The sequence below is a fragment of the Labeo rohita genome, chromosome 13 (assembly GCF_022985175.1).
Source record: "Labeo rohita strain BAU-BD-2019 chromosome 13, IGBB_LRoh.1.0, whole genome shotgun sequence".
Taxonomy (NCBI): domain Eukaryota; kingdom Metazoa; phylum Chordata; class Actinopteri; order Cypriniformes; family Cyprinidae; genus Labeo; species Labeo rohita.
Window position 1 is genome coordinate 16579445 of NC_066881.1, and position 16679 is coordinate 16596123.

General features: G+C 34.0%; 1 protein-coding gene across 2 annotated transcripts; it reads left to right on the plus strand.

Annotated features, from left to right (window-relative positions):
• The first annotated feature begins 726 nt into the window (after positions 1 to 726).
• pik3ap1 (phosphoinositide-3-kinase adaptor protein 1) lies at positions 727 to 16389 on the plus strand. Of its 2 annotated transcripts, none has more exons than XM_051126530.1 (17): positions 727 to 937; positions 2596 to 3015; positions 3479 to 3705; positions 4386 to 4530; positions 4696 to 4838; positions 6272 to 6401; positions 6581 to 6777; positions 7070 to 7223; positions 7416 to 7481; positions 7895 to 8161; positions 8537 to 8599; positions 8710 to 8912; positions 10116 to 10176; positions 10592 to 10759; positions 10863 to 10948; positions 12525 to 12625; positions 15464 to 16389. In XM_051126530.1, the coding sequence occupies exons 2-17, from the start codon at positions 2616 to 2618 to the stop codon at positions 15573 to 15575; spliced, it is 2523 nt and encodes an 840-aa protein (XP_050982487.1). In that variant the 5' UTR covers positions 727 to 937; positions 2596 to 2615; the 3' UTR covers positions 15576 to 16389. The 2 variants fall into 2 exon arrangements, with proteins under 2 accessions (XP_050982487.1, XP_050982488.1); XM_051126531.1 differs by having other exon boundaries at positions 728 to 937; positions 10878 to 10948.
• Positions 16390 to 16679: the final 290 nt, after the last annotated feature.

Below are 16679 nucleotides of genomic sequence, written 5' to 3' on the forward strand. Positions count from 1 at the left end.
TACCTAAATGCTAAAATCGTTTTATATCTTTAACATATGCTTATAAACACCATACCTACACAGGCGGTAAAGAGAAAGTCTTTATTACAAATAGCTTTTCCGCAGCTGAGGTAGATACAAATATATATAGAAGGTGCAAGGTATTATACACACAAATACAAAACACCATCATTGTAACACACAAAATAATAAATTAAACATTAATTAAACATTAATTAAACAATATAAGCTGTAACACAAAACCTGAATGTACATAACTGATAAGAAAAGTCTAAGACTTAATTATTTAAATGAAAAACCATTAAATGTAAAATTGCTTCCAAAAACTGTACATTTAACAGTATTTTACTGCAAACTTGAAATGACCCACAGTTTTTCACCGTATAGAGTAAGGAAACTTACTGTTATATAATAATATAGGAGTATATAATTTCAGACAGAAAAAGAAAAACCGCATTGAAATATTATGAATATTATGAATCATGAGAATGAATCAACTGGCAACTCTTTAAAGATGTGTAGAGTAGTTGCTATGCTGTGCACAACATTTGTAAATAGTCTGAGCTGTTTTACATATGCTGCATTATAATTTCACTTAACTTCTGTTTTATCTTGTCTGGGAAATTTTCTTTCTGTTTTACACAGTCACAGCAGCCTACAGCAGCTCTGTCTGTGTGAGTTAAGGCAGTTGCAGTGTATTTTAGGAAGTGACGCTACCACCCACCATCAGGAAATGGACTGTTTCTTTTAGTAGATGTAAGTCATGAGCAGAAGGCAAATCGGTTTTATACCACAGTCATATGCGCAACGTATTTTGATCAGAAGCTGTAGACTGAGAACGGAGGTAAACGGAAAGCCACTGTGGGAAGGTGCAGCCACTATACACCACCTGAAACAAGGTTTATTACAACCTGAGAGTCTTAGCACAAGAAACAAGGTGAGTCATTTTTAAAATAAAGATTATTGCTGTTAAAATGTAGTACAGTCTTCTTGATTTGATCTTTAGCTTGAGAACTGTAGTTTTGAATTCATTTTAGAATTTAAATAGATTACTTAGCATTCTTTATTTTTTGTTGCAAATGATGGAGATGACATGATGCAAAATAAAAATTTGGGGTGAAAGTGATAAGGAAGTTGAAAAAAAAACATCTTCCTGTATTTTTGCTTTAACATTCATCAGAATTACTACTAATAAAAGATAATTCTGCATATGATATAAAGTTGCTTAATCGTATCTCCTATCAGAGAATGAGTTTTTGTATACAGAATATCTACTTGAAGTGGCACTCAAACTCAATACAATCGATTGTGTTCAGGGGGGTACAGCTGACATACTGTGGAAACCTAACGTAGTTTCATGAAAAGTGAATTCTCCTCTGACAGGTTACATCACATACAGGGCAGTCACACAAATGTATAGATATCATAAAATTGTGAAATTTTTTGAGTGACATACTAAACAGGCTTTCCACTGAAATATAAAGTTTACCATATTTCATCACTTCGATTGTGTTGATGTGGGTCACAGTAGATGTTTCATGGTTAGCAAGCCTGATTCATAAAATTCCATTGGTAAATTCTTCATTCATATCATGTTTAACATTTTATTTGTCCACAGACAGACACTATGTCAGAGTGCCAATTTTAGAGCGTTTAAGGAGACATAACATGACTAATTACATTGTTGATGTATTTTTGGTTGACGAAACCACTACCAGTCAAAAGTTTTTGAACTGTACGATTTTTAATGCTTTTTAAAGAAGTCTCTTCTGCTGACCAGGCGTGCATTTATTTGATCCAGAATACAGAAAAACAGTACAATTTTGAAATATTTGTACTATTTAAAATAACTGTTTTCTATTTGAATGTATTTTAAAATGTAATTTAGGATCTTGTGACTAGATTAATTTTTAGAAATTAATAATTTTATTTAGTAAGGTTGCTTTTAATCAAAAGTGATGTGACGTTGATAATGTTACAAAAGATTTCTATTTTCAGAAAAAGTTATTTTAAATGGTAAAAATATTTCAATGTTTTACTGTTTTTGCTGTAGTTTGGATCAAATAAATGCAGGCTTGGTGAGCAGAAGAGAATTCTTTAAATAACGTTTAAAATCTTACTGTTCAAAAGCTTTCGACTGCTAGTTTATTTCTCAATCATCGAGTGTCTCACTTAATAACGTAGCCCCTGCAACATGGCTGGCATTCAGTTTTTCACTAATTCATTAATAAGCAAATAAACAAGATTTTCGGACTGTACTATTGGTTAGATTTGAATGCAAACATAGTTAATTTAAATTACACAGCTTTGCAGAAGAAAATTAATTCAAGTTTCCGTCACATTTACATAAACTATTAAAAAATGTGAAATGTGAATAAAGATTATTGGAGTAGATTTTCAAATTTCATGTTTAATTCAAGGTGTTTCTTGACTTTTCTTTGCAAATATTAGTTACATCTTTGAGTTTTGCGAAAATTTCTGAGTGAAAATGTTTTCAAAGTCATTTTTTTACAGTGTATTTTTTTAATTGTGGTAGTTGATAAACCAAGAAATGATTTTAAACTCTTAATGTTTTTCTCTTTGCATTTGTTGCAGAACAACCTGGATACTCCACAATGTGTGAGGTGTTAATTGTTTATGCCAGCGAGGCCATCGAATGGGCCGAGTATCTACTGCAAATCTTGGCGGCATCGGGTAACTTTCTGGAGGGCTCTGTCATTCTGTGTGATGTAAATGAACAGATTTGGATGAAAAACCATGAGCTGGTTGGCTCCAGCAAGTGCATCATGCTTTTGCTGTCTGCTGCGTTGCTGGACATGCAGCATGACCCAGAAGTGCAGGACACTTTCCGGGATCTTCTTCAGCCTCCATGCAAAATTGTTGCCTTTTTGTGTGGTATATCAGAATGGCAAGTGTCAACGGACTATTTTGAACACTGGGAGCATTGGAGAAAGCTCAATTCAGAAGACGAACCATCAGTATATGTGTCTACAGTCCTTGAGTGCATTAGAAGTGGTATGTACTCCTTATACTGTATGTACAGGCCTAAAAAGATGAACATAACTCCACTGCAGACAGACACACTGTTGTGTTAAATGTGTTGTATTTTTTTTTTAAATCTAAGATTTATATTTGTATAGTTGTATTATTATTTTCATTATTTATATTTTATATTTTTAATTTTTTTTTTTTACTTTGTTTTTAGTTCGGCGTGGTGAATCATAATAATTTTTACTAAATACCGAATGCATTATTTAATTTAATTTTATTTTATTTGGCATAAATAGTGTTGCATGGTGGATCATTCTTAATTTTACTAACCTAACTATAAGAAGTAATATAGTCTGTGCCATATTTTATTTTATTTTGTTTTATTTTATTTTGCCTAAATAATTTTTCATTGTGGATCATAATCAGTCTTACTAAACATGAAGAGGCTGGCCTGAGGTAAAGTTTATTATATATTTTTTCATTCTAGGATCTGTTAATGAAAACCATTGTGAGAATCCGTATGAAATTGAACTAGAGGAAGAAATGAATGAGTTTACATTATCAGAAATTCCCGAAACTTTACCCGATGAGACGGAACAGACTCAGGTGAATGGAGATAATGTTTGTCAAACTGAGCAAACTTCTTCAAATGTCATGGAACCACAAAACGACCAAATTTGCCTCACCGTCCAACCAGATAGAATACTTTGTGGGGTAAGTGCGTTGCACACAAAGCATGCAGAGCCTAAATAGAATCTTTTCTAAGAATATATAGTTGTTAATGTCAGCATGAAGCTCACATGGTTTTAGATCACACTTCTTCTTGCTTGCCAAATTAGACAGGAAGTCAGTGCAGGGCCCCCGTCTAACCAGCTAGATTTAGAAAATTTAGGCCATTCTTAATTCGGTGATGTGTTGCAAGAGCGATGATGTAGCAGCGATGGGTGATAACATGACTAAAATAATATCACAGCTGCCCATGCTGTTATTTTAAGTAATTTACTAGCGAATGAAGTTGCCTTGATAGACTGCTTTTGTTTAAAATAAATCAAGTTGTTTGTTTGAGAATATAGTAAAATGAATTGCCTATTTTACACCACAGTATGGGTCATGGTGTGGACATTTCAATATTTTAGCTTATATATGGCTTAAATAGTTTCAGTGTTGTTCATATTTTTTCAAATATGTCTGGACTCTTTATAAACATTTGTTACTTTTGAATTTTGGGAAATCATAGAAGTTTACACTTTAATAAACTAGCATTTCAGCACTTCGTTCAGTAGCATTTGCTGACATTTGCGGAATCAGCATGAATGGTCTTGCGTTACTCTATGTCGTTTACTGTATTAGACATTGTCTTATGGCCTTTTCACCATTTGTTTGTTCCCATAAAGACTCATGTGAATATTTATATAATCATGGCAAAGAAAATTGTGGATGAGGGCAGACTGGAGGTGGAGTTTCACTCTCAGTACTCGATACCTCAGCGGGTGCCTGGGACTCTTGTGAACGAGTACATTGTTACTGTACAGTCACCTGGTAAGACAAAAACACAGAAAGAGGAACTTTTCATATCAGTTCCTCCATGCTTTTTCAGTTTCAACTGAATTTACATATTGTTTCCTGTTAATGTGCTCATTTATTATAAGAGAAGCTTTGTCAAATTTGCATTTGGCTTTATTAGTGTTGTATTATTTCTCATAGATATGCCAGCTGGGAAAGTTTCATTGACTCTTTATAAAAATGAATCTGTGGTATATTCAGCAACTCTAACATATTACACAGAAATGGAGGAAATTTGCAGGTATCTAAAGAAAGCAATGGATCCAATGCAGTTCATGTGTCAGGTAATGATTAAACTATAAAACAGTCCATTGAAACAGAAAAACTGTATCACATAAACTCACTTGTCGTGTTTATTTGCATAGTGCTTTGCATAATATTTCTTGTTTCAAAGTAGCTTTACTGAAATGTATGTTTTGCATACATACACTACCAGTCAAAAATTTTTGAACAGTAAGATATTTAATGGCTCTCCAAGCCTGCATTTATTTGATCCAAAGTACAGCAAAAACAGTACAATTCTGAAATATTTTGACTATTTAAAATAACAGTTTTCTATTTGAATGTATTTTAAAATGCAATTTATTGCTGTGATTTCAAAGCTGAATTTTTAGCATCATTACTCCAGGCACATGATCCTTCAGAAATCATTCTAATATTCTGATTTGCTCCTCAAAACAAATTATTAGGATTAGTTTTTTTTTTTTTTTTTTTTGAAAACCGCTAAGTAGATTTTTTTTCAGGTTTCTTTGATGAATAAAACAGCATTTATCTGAAATTGAAGTCTTTTGTGACATTATAAATGTCTTTATCATCACTTTTGATCAATGTAAAGCATCTTTACTTAATAAAAGTATTAATTTCTATCATTTTTTTAATCTTTCTGTTCATCAAAGAATTCTGAAAAAATGTTTCAAACTGTTTTAAATACTGATAATAATAATAATAATAATAATAATAATAATAATAATAATAATAATAAAATAAAAATGTTTCTTGAACAGCAAATCAGCATATTAAAATGATTTCTGAAGGATCATGTGACAGTGAAGACTGGAGTAATGATGCTGAAAATTTAGCTTTGATCACAGGAATAAATTACATTTTAAAATATATTCAAATAGAAAACGATTATTTTAAATAGTAAAAATATTTTTAAAAATATTACTGTTTTTCCTGTACTTTGGATCAAATAAATGCAGGCTTGGTGAGCAGAAGAGACTTCTTTAAAAAACATTAAACATCTTACTGTTCAAAACCTTTTGACTGGTAGTGTACCTACGTAAAAAAAAAAAAAAAAAGATGCATATTGGTGGAACGTTATGGTGTTGTAAAAAATGTAATGTCTCCTAATTAACTAATATTTATTAGTACAATAAAATTATTAAATTAAATTATTTAATGTTATAACATTTTATGTCAAATATCTGACAGTGTGTCGGCCCCACAGGTGGTTTGATCTCGTACAGATGCCAGAATAGCAACACACGATCCTGAAATCAGTAATGCAGGATGCTTTATGTAATTTAGTCAGTAACAATAAAAAACTAAAGGTCATTATAGACCAAACAATTTTGTGAGGCAACAGGAGCAGAAGTAAACATTTCATTATCATTAATGAAATGTTGACATGGAGACCATAATGTCTGCCCCTTTTTAAAGTGGTTACAAAATGACCTTTAAAGACTAACAGTGGAAATTAATATTCATTTTTCAGGCATTTGATATCACATCAAAGGTGACAGAGTCATTGGATAATTTACTTGCCAATTCTCTGGAGGAACGGATGCCTCTAAATGGATTACAAGTATTTGGGATCAGTCAAATTGCAGATAACACCCCAGCCAGTAAGTGATTTCATTCATACGCACTTGCTTGGGTTATATATAAAAGTCTAGCTTATGATGAATATCATTTATGGTGGTAGATAACATAACACCAAGTTAAGGAACTGATGTGGATGGTTACTTTTTTTGAAGACAGGAAACTATTGAACAACAGTGAAAAGAGATCTCTTTGTTTTCAGATCACCGTAATGTGGAACTTCCAACGCTGCTTCACTTCTCAGCCAAGTATGGCTTAAAAAAGTTAACATCTTTATTAATGCGGTGCCCTGGAGCCATGCAGGCCTACAGCGTGATGAACAAAGATGGGGATTACCCGAACAATCTGGCCGAGAAGAGTGGCTTCTCTAACTTAAGACAGTTTATGGATGAATATGTGGTGAGAGAATTGCGTAAATGCTCTTGATGACTTCTGTAACTGTTGACAGATTATAGTAAACCAATTCCTGAAATACCGTGGGAACGCATACGTTTATGAATGCATGTGAACTAAATTTTAAAGCATTGTGCAGTTGTATTGCACAGAGCATTGGTAATGAAAATGCAATGAAGTTATTATGTTATAGGTCTGTTAATAATCAGTATACATTTATACAGCAGTATTTCTGTTTATCCCCATTAGTGATAATGCCAGTTATTTATGCAAGCTCTTTTTTCATAAAACAAAACAGGAGACGGTAGATTTAGGGAATATTGAAGAATCTCAGAACACCTCTGGCACCGAGGAAATCTATGAGGATATGTTTAAGGCTTCCCAAGATTTCATCACAAATTTCGAGAATGAGGACATTTACGAGTCTATGAGGCAACTAAATCCTGAGATAGGTTTGTGTATGACATTTTCTTTTAAAACTGCATACTGCATAAAATTAAAGGGATTATTTTTTCAAGGCATATATTGTCACTACTGCTAACCTATGAATATATGCTAATGAAAAGACATAGGTTATAGCCTATTGTAAGATGTTTAAGAAATGTACTCTAAACTATGTATACAAAATTCGTGTTTTTTTACAGATGATGACTTAGAAAATGCTCTGGAGGACTCTAACTCTGAGACAATACTGAGAAAGTTTTTTGAAGGTACATCGGCTACTAATGATGATTTTCACACAGCAGTTCTTTGTGTGACTTTTGTCACATTACCCGTGTGATAACGCCCTTTATTTTGCCTCTCTTTATACATATATACATCTCTTTTTACTTATTAAAAAGGCTAAAAACATATTACTTACAGTTATCAACATTTTTGCAAAGGCTTACAATATTTTCCTTGTGTTTGTAGCGTAACACACCAATAAACAGTTCAGTTAGCTTTGCCAACTTGGTTTTTGTCTGCTAGTTTGTATGTTTGAACCCTTTTGGCACAGGATGTAGCTTGTTTGCGTTGTGTGAAACGAGGGCAACTTGCTAATAAATGACATTTATAAAAATGTGAACTGGTATACAAATGGGTATAAACCATTCATGGATGCTGTATAATTGTTTTCATTTAGCACAACCCGACAAGAGTTTACAGTCCTTGGAACATACTTCAACCAATGGTCAATTACCTGAAATGGATGATGAAGACTACCATGACCTCCATGCAGATATCTATGGAGATATAGAAGAGGACCCATATAACCCATGCTCCCCTGATGAAATTTATGACACAGTGGAGCCACAATCCACCCCCGAAATAATCAACCGCCCACCTGCGCCGATTCCACGACCAGCCAACCTACCAGAGGCTGAAGAGAACACAACCTACATATCCAAAGGTGCAAACCAAAAGTTCATTACGCAAACACACCTAAACCACAGTGCAAACACAGATGCTCTAACATTAGCTTCTAAAATCAGAAACTGACGTATTTAAACTATCTTACATCATTCAAAGCCTGCATTACTTGATTTTTTTCTGTGGAACCCAAGAGAAGACATTTTGAAGAATGTTGGTAGATAAACAGTCCCTGTAAAAGTCAATGGGAATTAACATGGTTATCAACATTATTCAGAATATCTTCTTTTGTGTTTCACGGAAGAAAGAAAGTCAGTTTTGGAACGACATGAGTTATTATGAGAGAATTTTTATATTTGGGGCGAACTATCTGTCTGAAAATGTACTTTTTTGTTCTGTTTTACCTGTTTTACAGTGTTTTGTGTCAAGGAACCTGTATATTCACTCAGTCATCGGCCAGAAAGAGTTTCCTCTTTAGGTAGTGTATAAAAGTTTCTTAAGCCTATTTGTGAACCATATGAACAGAATATTGCTTTTTAAATTTAAAGTAAATCGAAATATTCATGCTTAAATGATCCATTCTTGCAGAACCTGTACGGCTGGTGAGGGACAGAGACATGAGCAGTAACCACGACCCCTTTGCAGGCATGAAGACCCCAGGTCAGAGGCAGCTCATCTCTCTACAGGAGAGGGTGAAGGTGGGTGAGCTGACTGTGGAAGAGGCGGTGCAGGAGTTCAAGGCTTGGCAGTTTGATCAAGATAAAAGATGGCGCTCTCTCCGCTTCCAGCAGGTAAGTAACTCCACATTACATTTTGAATATTTCTTTTTTGTTGAGTGTCATATTTGATACTTCAGGCTTGTGATGATATCTCAAGGAAAGAAAGCACCACCTCAATTCAGAAGCCCAAACTGAGTGAAAATATACAATTTGATGTAGATGTTGTTATTTAAATTCTGATAGCTTGTAATGTAAATCAGTGAGATCTTTATAACAGTATAGTGGACTACTTACATAAAACGCATATAAATATCAGTTGTCACTTTGTATTTTTTAGTAATATATCTTATTAAGGTTATACTTAAAGGAGTAGTTCACTTCCAGAACAAACATTTACAGATAATTTACTCACCTCCTTGTCATCCAAGATGTTCATGTCTTTCTTTCTTCAGCTGTAAAGAAATTATGTTTTTTGAGGAAAACATTTCAGGTTTTCTCTCCATATAGTGGACTTCTATGGTGCCTGTGAGTTTGAACTTCCAAAATGCAGATTAAAGGCAGCTTCAAAGGGTAACCAATCATTTGGCTAGATAGGACCCTTCTACCTCAGCTGGGATCATTTAGAGCCCTTTGAAGCTGCATTTAAACTGCATTTTGGAAGATCAAACTACATAGAAGTCCATTATATGGAGAAAAATCCTGAATGTTTTCCTCAAAAATCGTAATTTCTTTACGACTGAAGAGAGAAAGACATGAACATCTTGGATGATAAGCAGGTGAGTACTTTATCTGTACATTTTTGTTTGGAAAGTGAGAGATTAAAAAAAATGTTCCTCAAAAACCTGATGTATCATTTATTTAATATTTACATTTTAACAGTATTTTTCTGAAAAAAGTGCTGTATGGATAGTTAAATAAATTTTCTTCAGAGCAGTAGGTGTTCATCTTGAAACATGACTAACAATATAAAACGTATTCTTAAATTTAATTTATGAAAATCATTAATTTCATAGCTGAAGGACTACTGTACTACAACCTGTCTGAGGACATCTTTAAAATTATATTTAAAGACCTTTTACTTCCTTTAAAAATGTGAACTATTGTTTAATATTGTTTAAGTTATGTAATAGATTACATGCAACGGTTTTTTCAACAAAGATCAGATTATGTGGATAATTTCGAGGCCTTGCTTGTCAAATCTGATGTTAGCTTTCATTGGGGTTAACAACTAAAATAAGTGTCTCTGATGTTTCTGTGACTACCTCTCTATTTTAGGAAAATTTACAACGATTAAGAGACAGCATTACTCGACGCTGTAAAGGCAAAGGGACAAATGGTAAGGAAACGCAGGACACCTTTCGTTATACAATATACTCATATATGGTTAACATGGCATGCTATTAGAATATACAAGAAAGGGCTCAACAAAAAGTATGAATTATTGGCACATGGAAAGTGTAAAATGCCCCAGTCCATTTAAAATTAAGAATTTAGAAAGGTCATGGAGTTACTTAACTGTATAGTTTCCACCAATTATTGCAAAGAAAAATCCGAAACAAAAAAAATAAATTTATAAATGAAATCTATTTTATAAAATATTTTTGTTTGGCACATAAAAATGATGATAAAAAAAATGCATGTTTTTTGTGGTGGGATCATTGAAAATGATGTACATTTTGTGAAATAACATCAAACACAGAATATTTTATGTGTCTTCATGTGTTTTCAATAGTCTTTCTGTTTTCCATTAGAGCTTATGATTACAGCGCCAATGCAAACAAACGTTCAGTGGGGTTCTCAAATGAACGTGAATTGCTCAGTGTACGAGCCCACGCCTCGTTCGATTGCCCAACCCCCTCCTGTTAGTAGACCGCTGCAGAGAGGAAGCTGGCAGACAGGAAGTACCTCCAGCACTTCTAGTATGTAATAAATAACTTCTTTAATCTCACACAATAACATGTCATATCACTGTGACCAGAACCATGTTTACAATTATGGTGTGTCTACAATGTAATTGTAAAGGTTTGACCTGTGCAGGTAGTAGCAGTCACAGATTAAGCATTCAGAGCACTGTCAGCAACAGCAGTGGGGTGGAAGGTGAATGTGAGGTCAGTTTTTTCCTTCAATCATCATCAAAGATTCTTGAAAATACGTATCTTGGTTTCCACAAAAATGCTGTCTTCAGCATTAAGAAATGTTTCTTGAGCAACAAATCAGCCTATCAGAATGATTTCTGAAAGATCATGTGACATTGAAGACTGAAGTAAAAGAAAAAAGAAAGAAAGAAAATTCAGCTTTGCCATAACAGGAATAAATTACATTTTAAAGTAGATTCAAACAGATAACAGTTATTTTAAATTGTAATATTTCATAATATTATTGTATTTTTGAGCAAATAAATGCAGCCTTAAAGGAGAAGTCCACTTCCAAAACAAAGATTCACATATAATGTACTCACCTTCTTGTCATCCAAGATGTTCATGTCTTTCTTCCGTCAGTCGTAAAGAAATTATTGTTTTTTGAGGAAAACATTTCAGGATTTTTCTCCATATAATGGACTGATATGGTGCCCCGGTTTTGAACCTTCAAAACGCAGTTTAAATGCAGTTGTAAACAATCCACAAAGACTGGGTCGGTATTTCTGCAGCGATGTAGGATGATTTTGAAATGATTTTTGAAGGTTGAGGGAGAAAATACGATTGGATTTTTTTGACATACCCTAACTGTCTTGAGCCAGAATACAGAGTTCAACGAGAGCAAGACATAACGAGCGTTTGAGAATAAAAAGTATTTAAATTGTATCTTTTTAAATGAAAATAGCCGATCATTACACTAGATAAGACCCTTCTTCCTCAGCTGGAATCGTTTACAAATGCATTTGGGATCGTTCGAAGCCGCATTTAAACTGCATTTTGGAAGTTCAAAATTGGGGGGACCATATCAGTCCATTATATGAAGAAAAATGCTGAAATGTTTTCCTCAAAAAACATAATTTCTTTAAGACTGAAGAAAAAAACACATGAACATATTGGATGACAAGGCAGTGAGTACATAATATGTGAATCTTTGTTTTGGAAGTGGACTTCTCCTTTAATGTCCAAAATCTTAATGACTGCAAACTATAATATACTATACACTAATACATTATTGCATTATTGTATATTAAAATACACTGGCATAAAGTATTTAGCTTGCACTGTAAAAAATTACAAAAACAATTTGTTGAGTCAACTTAAAATAATTTGTTACCTGGCTGCCTTAAAATTTTAAGTTAATCAACTTGAAAAGTTAAGTTGTACTAAGTGACAACTTAGATATTTGAATTGATTCAACTTAAAATTTTAAGGCAGCTGGGTAACAAACCTAGCTTTTAAGTTAAACAAAGTTTTTAGTTTAGTCAGCTCAAATATCTAAGTTGTCACTTAGTACAACCTAACATTTCAAGTAAACTAACCTTATTTGAGTTGACTCAACCTAAAATTTTATGGCAGCAGAGTAACAAATTATTTTAAGTTGACTCAACAGATTGTGTTCTTTTGTTTTTTAGTGTAGGTTGTTATAGCTGAAATTTATATTTTGCATCAAAATATTTTCCTTAATGACAAATATTAAAACATCCAAACATCCATAACTTATTATACTCTTTCTTTTTTTGATCATATGTCTTCACTTTAATGGTTTAAGGAGCCTCCGGACATTCCACTTCCTCCACGGCCTCTCCGGCCTGTAGTGGATACTCCACCAGTACTCCCTCCACCCAGGGTCCCACCGCGTGTAATAGAGAGGTACGTGTTTAAAATGGCTTACACAATACCAGGTAAAACCAACAGAGTTGGAATCAAAAGACAAGTGTGTTTTCTGTCATAGCTTTATTGTGAAGTATATTTCAAATTGTAAGTAAAAATAAATGTAACTGAGGAGTTATTTTACACAGCGAGTTTAGATTCTAAGTGAAAATGTACATAGTATACATAAAGAGTTGTGGCTTCGACTAGTTTTATTTTTGAAAAGTTTCACTGCGAGAATGCACCAGATGACTGGATAAAAGTTTGTAGGTGAAGCGAAGGTGGTTCGTGTATGAAACTCTACACCTCCCCATGTGACAAACCACAGCATCAATCGCTGAACTCTTTTAACCACAACGTCGGGGTTTGTGAAGCTTAACTTTCCATCAGTAACTTGATGGTATGTAGAAGTATCAACCTTTAAATCTCACGAAGATGGAGTGTGGGTTCAGAACGTGCTACTTCTTTACAAGCTAATATACACAAACACAACATCAGAGGATTGGTGTTGTGTCAGAGAGGAGGTGAAAAACATCTGCACTCTAATGTGGGTGCCTCATATCCTCTGCTAATTTTTGCCTAGCTGATGGGAGCTATGATAATGATGAGAAGTTTTAAAAAACTTCAATGCAATCTGTGCACATCCAACCCAAGTTTAGAACTGTACCTTTTAAAGAGGCTGTAAATAGTTACACATTTGCAAAAATAACAAAACCAACCACAATTAAGTATGTGAATGTTAGGATGATGCAACATTGTGAATGCTGAACATTCTATCAGTGCAAGTCGAAGGGAGATTTTCAAATTGTAATTTTAAATTGCTTCAAAAAAACAAAGCTGAAATAGGTTTGAAATAAATAAAGAAAAAATTATACATTAATAGATAAATAAACAAATAATATAAAGGAAACTAAAATACATTTCTGAAGGAAGAAGACTGGAGTAATGTCTGCTGAATATTAGCTTTGCCACCACAGCAATAAATTGTGTTTACAAATATTTTCAAACAGAAAACTTTATTATAATTGTAATAACATTCAATATAACTGTTTAAAGGAGAAGTTCCCTTTCAGAACAAAAATTTGAAGATAATTTACTCACCTCCTTGTCATCCAAGATGTTAATGTGTTTCAGTCGTAAAGAAATTATGTTTTTTGAGGCAAACATTTTAGGATTTTTCTCCATATAGTAGACTTCAATGGTGCCGGTGAGTTTCAACTTCCAAAATGCAGTTTAAATGCAACTTCAAAAGGGCTCTAAACGATCCCAGCCAAGAAAGAAGGGTCTTATCTAGTGAAAGATTGGTTATTTTCTAAAAACAATTGACAATTTATATACTTTTTAACCTTAAACGTTCGTCTTGTCTAGCTCTGCGTGAACTCTGTGTATTCCGGTTCATGACAGTTAGGGTAGGTCAAAAAACTTTCATTCCTCCTACAATTTCAAAATCATCCTACATCGCTGCAGAAGTACCAACCCAGTGTTTACAAGGTGAATGTGCAAGGAGGGTCAAACACCCTTTACCAAAAAAGGTAAAACAGCGATGTAGGACAATTTTGAAGTTGGAGGAGAAAATGAGATGGGAGTTTTTCAACATACCCTAACTGTAATAAACCGGAATACACAGAGTTCACGCAAAGCTAGAGAAGACGAGCATTTGAGGTTAAAAAGTGTATAAATTGTCAAATTTTTTAGAAAATAACTGATCGTTTCGATAGATAAGACCCTTCTTCCTTGGCTATGGAGCTCTTTGAAGCTGCGTTTAAACTGCATTTTGGAAGTTCAAATTCGCAGGCACCGTTGAAATCCACTATATGGAGAAAAACATTCCAGGATTTTTCACGATATAGTGGACTTGAATGGTGGCCAATGGGTTGAGGGTCCAAACTGCAGCTTCGGTGCAGATTCAAAGGGCTCTACACGATCCCAGCTGAGGAATAAGTGTCTTTTCTACCAAAATGATTGGTCATTTTCTAAAAAAAAAAAAAAAACATATACTTTTTAACAACAAATGCTTGTCTTACACTAGCTCAACCTTATGCATTACATAGTCACTTTGGAAAGGTCACGCATGACATGGGCGGAAGTACTGACCCAGTGTTTACAAAACGAATGTGCAAAGAAAGTCAAACGCCCTTTACAAATAAAAAGTAAAGCATCGATGTTGGACGATTTTGAAGTTGGAGGGGGAAATGAGATGGAGTTATTTGCCCTACTCTACCTTTTTGAACCACAGTACACAGACCGCACATGACCTTTCCAACATGATTACGCAATGTGTGAAGTTGCAGCTGCACATCACAGAGCTAGTGCAAGATGACCATTTGTAGTAAAAAAATATATAAATTTGAACATTTTGCTAGATAGGAACCTTATTCCTCAGCTGGGATTGTGTAGAGCCCTTTGAAGATGCACTGAAACTGCAATTTGGACCTTCAACCCATTGTCCACCATTGAAGTCCACTATGCGGTGAAAAATCCTGGAATGTTATCAGGATTTTTCTCCATATAGTGGATTTCAGTGGTGCCCGCGAGTTTGAACTTCCAAAATGCAGTTTAAACGCAGCTTCAAAGAGCTCGATTAGGCAAGGAAGAAGGGTCTTATTTATCGAAACAATTGGTTATTTTCTAAAAAAAATGACAGTTTATACACTTTGTAACCTCAAATGGAAAATCCTGGAATGTTTTCCTCAAAAACCTTGACTGAAGAAAGAAAGACATGAACATTTTGGATGACATGGGAGTGAGTAAATCATCAGGAAACAACAGTTGTAACCTGGTTTGTCTGGAGCTTGGTTTGTATAATACTCATTTTAAATTTAACCTGCTGTCTCTTAGGACTCAGGAGATGTCAAATGAGCGATATGTACCGACTCCAGCCCGCCCTGTTCATCAGACGCCTGCGCAAAGGCCCATACCACCTCCACCTATACCGAGACGCACGTGGTGATGGCCTTCAACATGGCTTTCGTTCTGTTTGACTCTGCACTTTTAAGCCTTTGAGATCTGTAATTCTCTTCAAGGTGAAACAAAAGCTACTCTCTGTGTCTGACTTTGAAGACCCTGTCAGTCAATGACCTAACAGAGGTTTTGTGTGAAGGCGCCTTTTAAGGAAATTTGTTTGCCATTTATGTTTTTTACCAACTGCCATCTGGGTAGCAAACAGGATATTATGCAAACATCAGTTTCAGAAGCTATCTTATCTTTTCTATAAGACCTGTGGTTTCAGACACAAACATTGGATCACTATCCAGTGTTCGTTAAGTGTTTTGATCTAGACTCAACTTGCAATGCAAACAATCACTTTAGTTCATATGTATTAAATTATAAATCTTCAGCTGAAGATATGCAATATCTTTGAGGGGTTTTTCATATGGTCACTTGTTTGCAATATAGCCATTCGGTTTGTGCTTTCTGAGTGTCGTTAGTGGCAAATAGTAAATTCAAGAACTTGCCTACATATGTTTTAATCTGAACTTTTTTCTGTTTAAAATGTAGTTTGTGTTGGCTGTGTTTGTCATGAGATGATGAGATTTAAAGTTGAACAGTTTTCTGTATTTTACAAATATTTATTGGTGTATTCACTTTTTATTGCTGGCAATAATATACATCACCCAAAGAAAAGCAAAGAAATTATGTATTTAACAGCATAAAAGTGTGAGTGCACAGTGTGAAGAAAGCAGTTTGTGTGTATTTGTTTGAGTGTGTGTTCATGTTTGTTAGACCATGAAGATAAACCTGATTAAAGTTGTGATAAAATGAAAGTTGTCTTTTCTTCCATACTGTGTCGTCTTTTTTTTTTATTATTTATTTATAAAGTCTGCAAGGCTCCATTTGTGACCCCGGACCCTGGATATTTGTAGCAATAGCCAACAATACACTGTATAGGTCAAAATTATTGATTTTTCTTTTAGGGCAAAAATCATTAGAATATCAAGTAAAGATCATGTACCATAAATATAAATTGTGTGTAAATTTTCTACTGTAAATATAACAAAATGTAATTTTTGATTAGTAATATACACTACCGTTCAAAAGTTTGGGGTCAGTACAT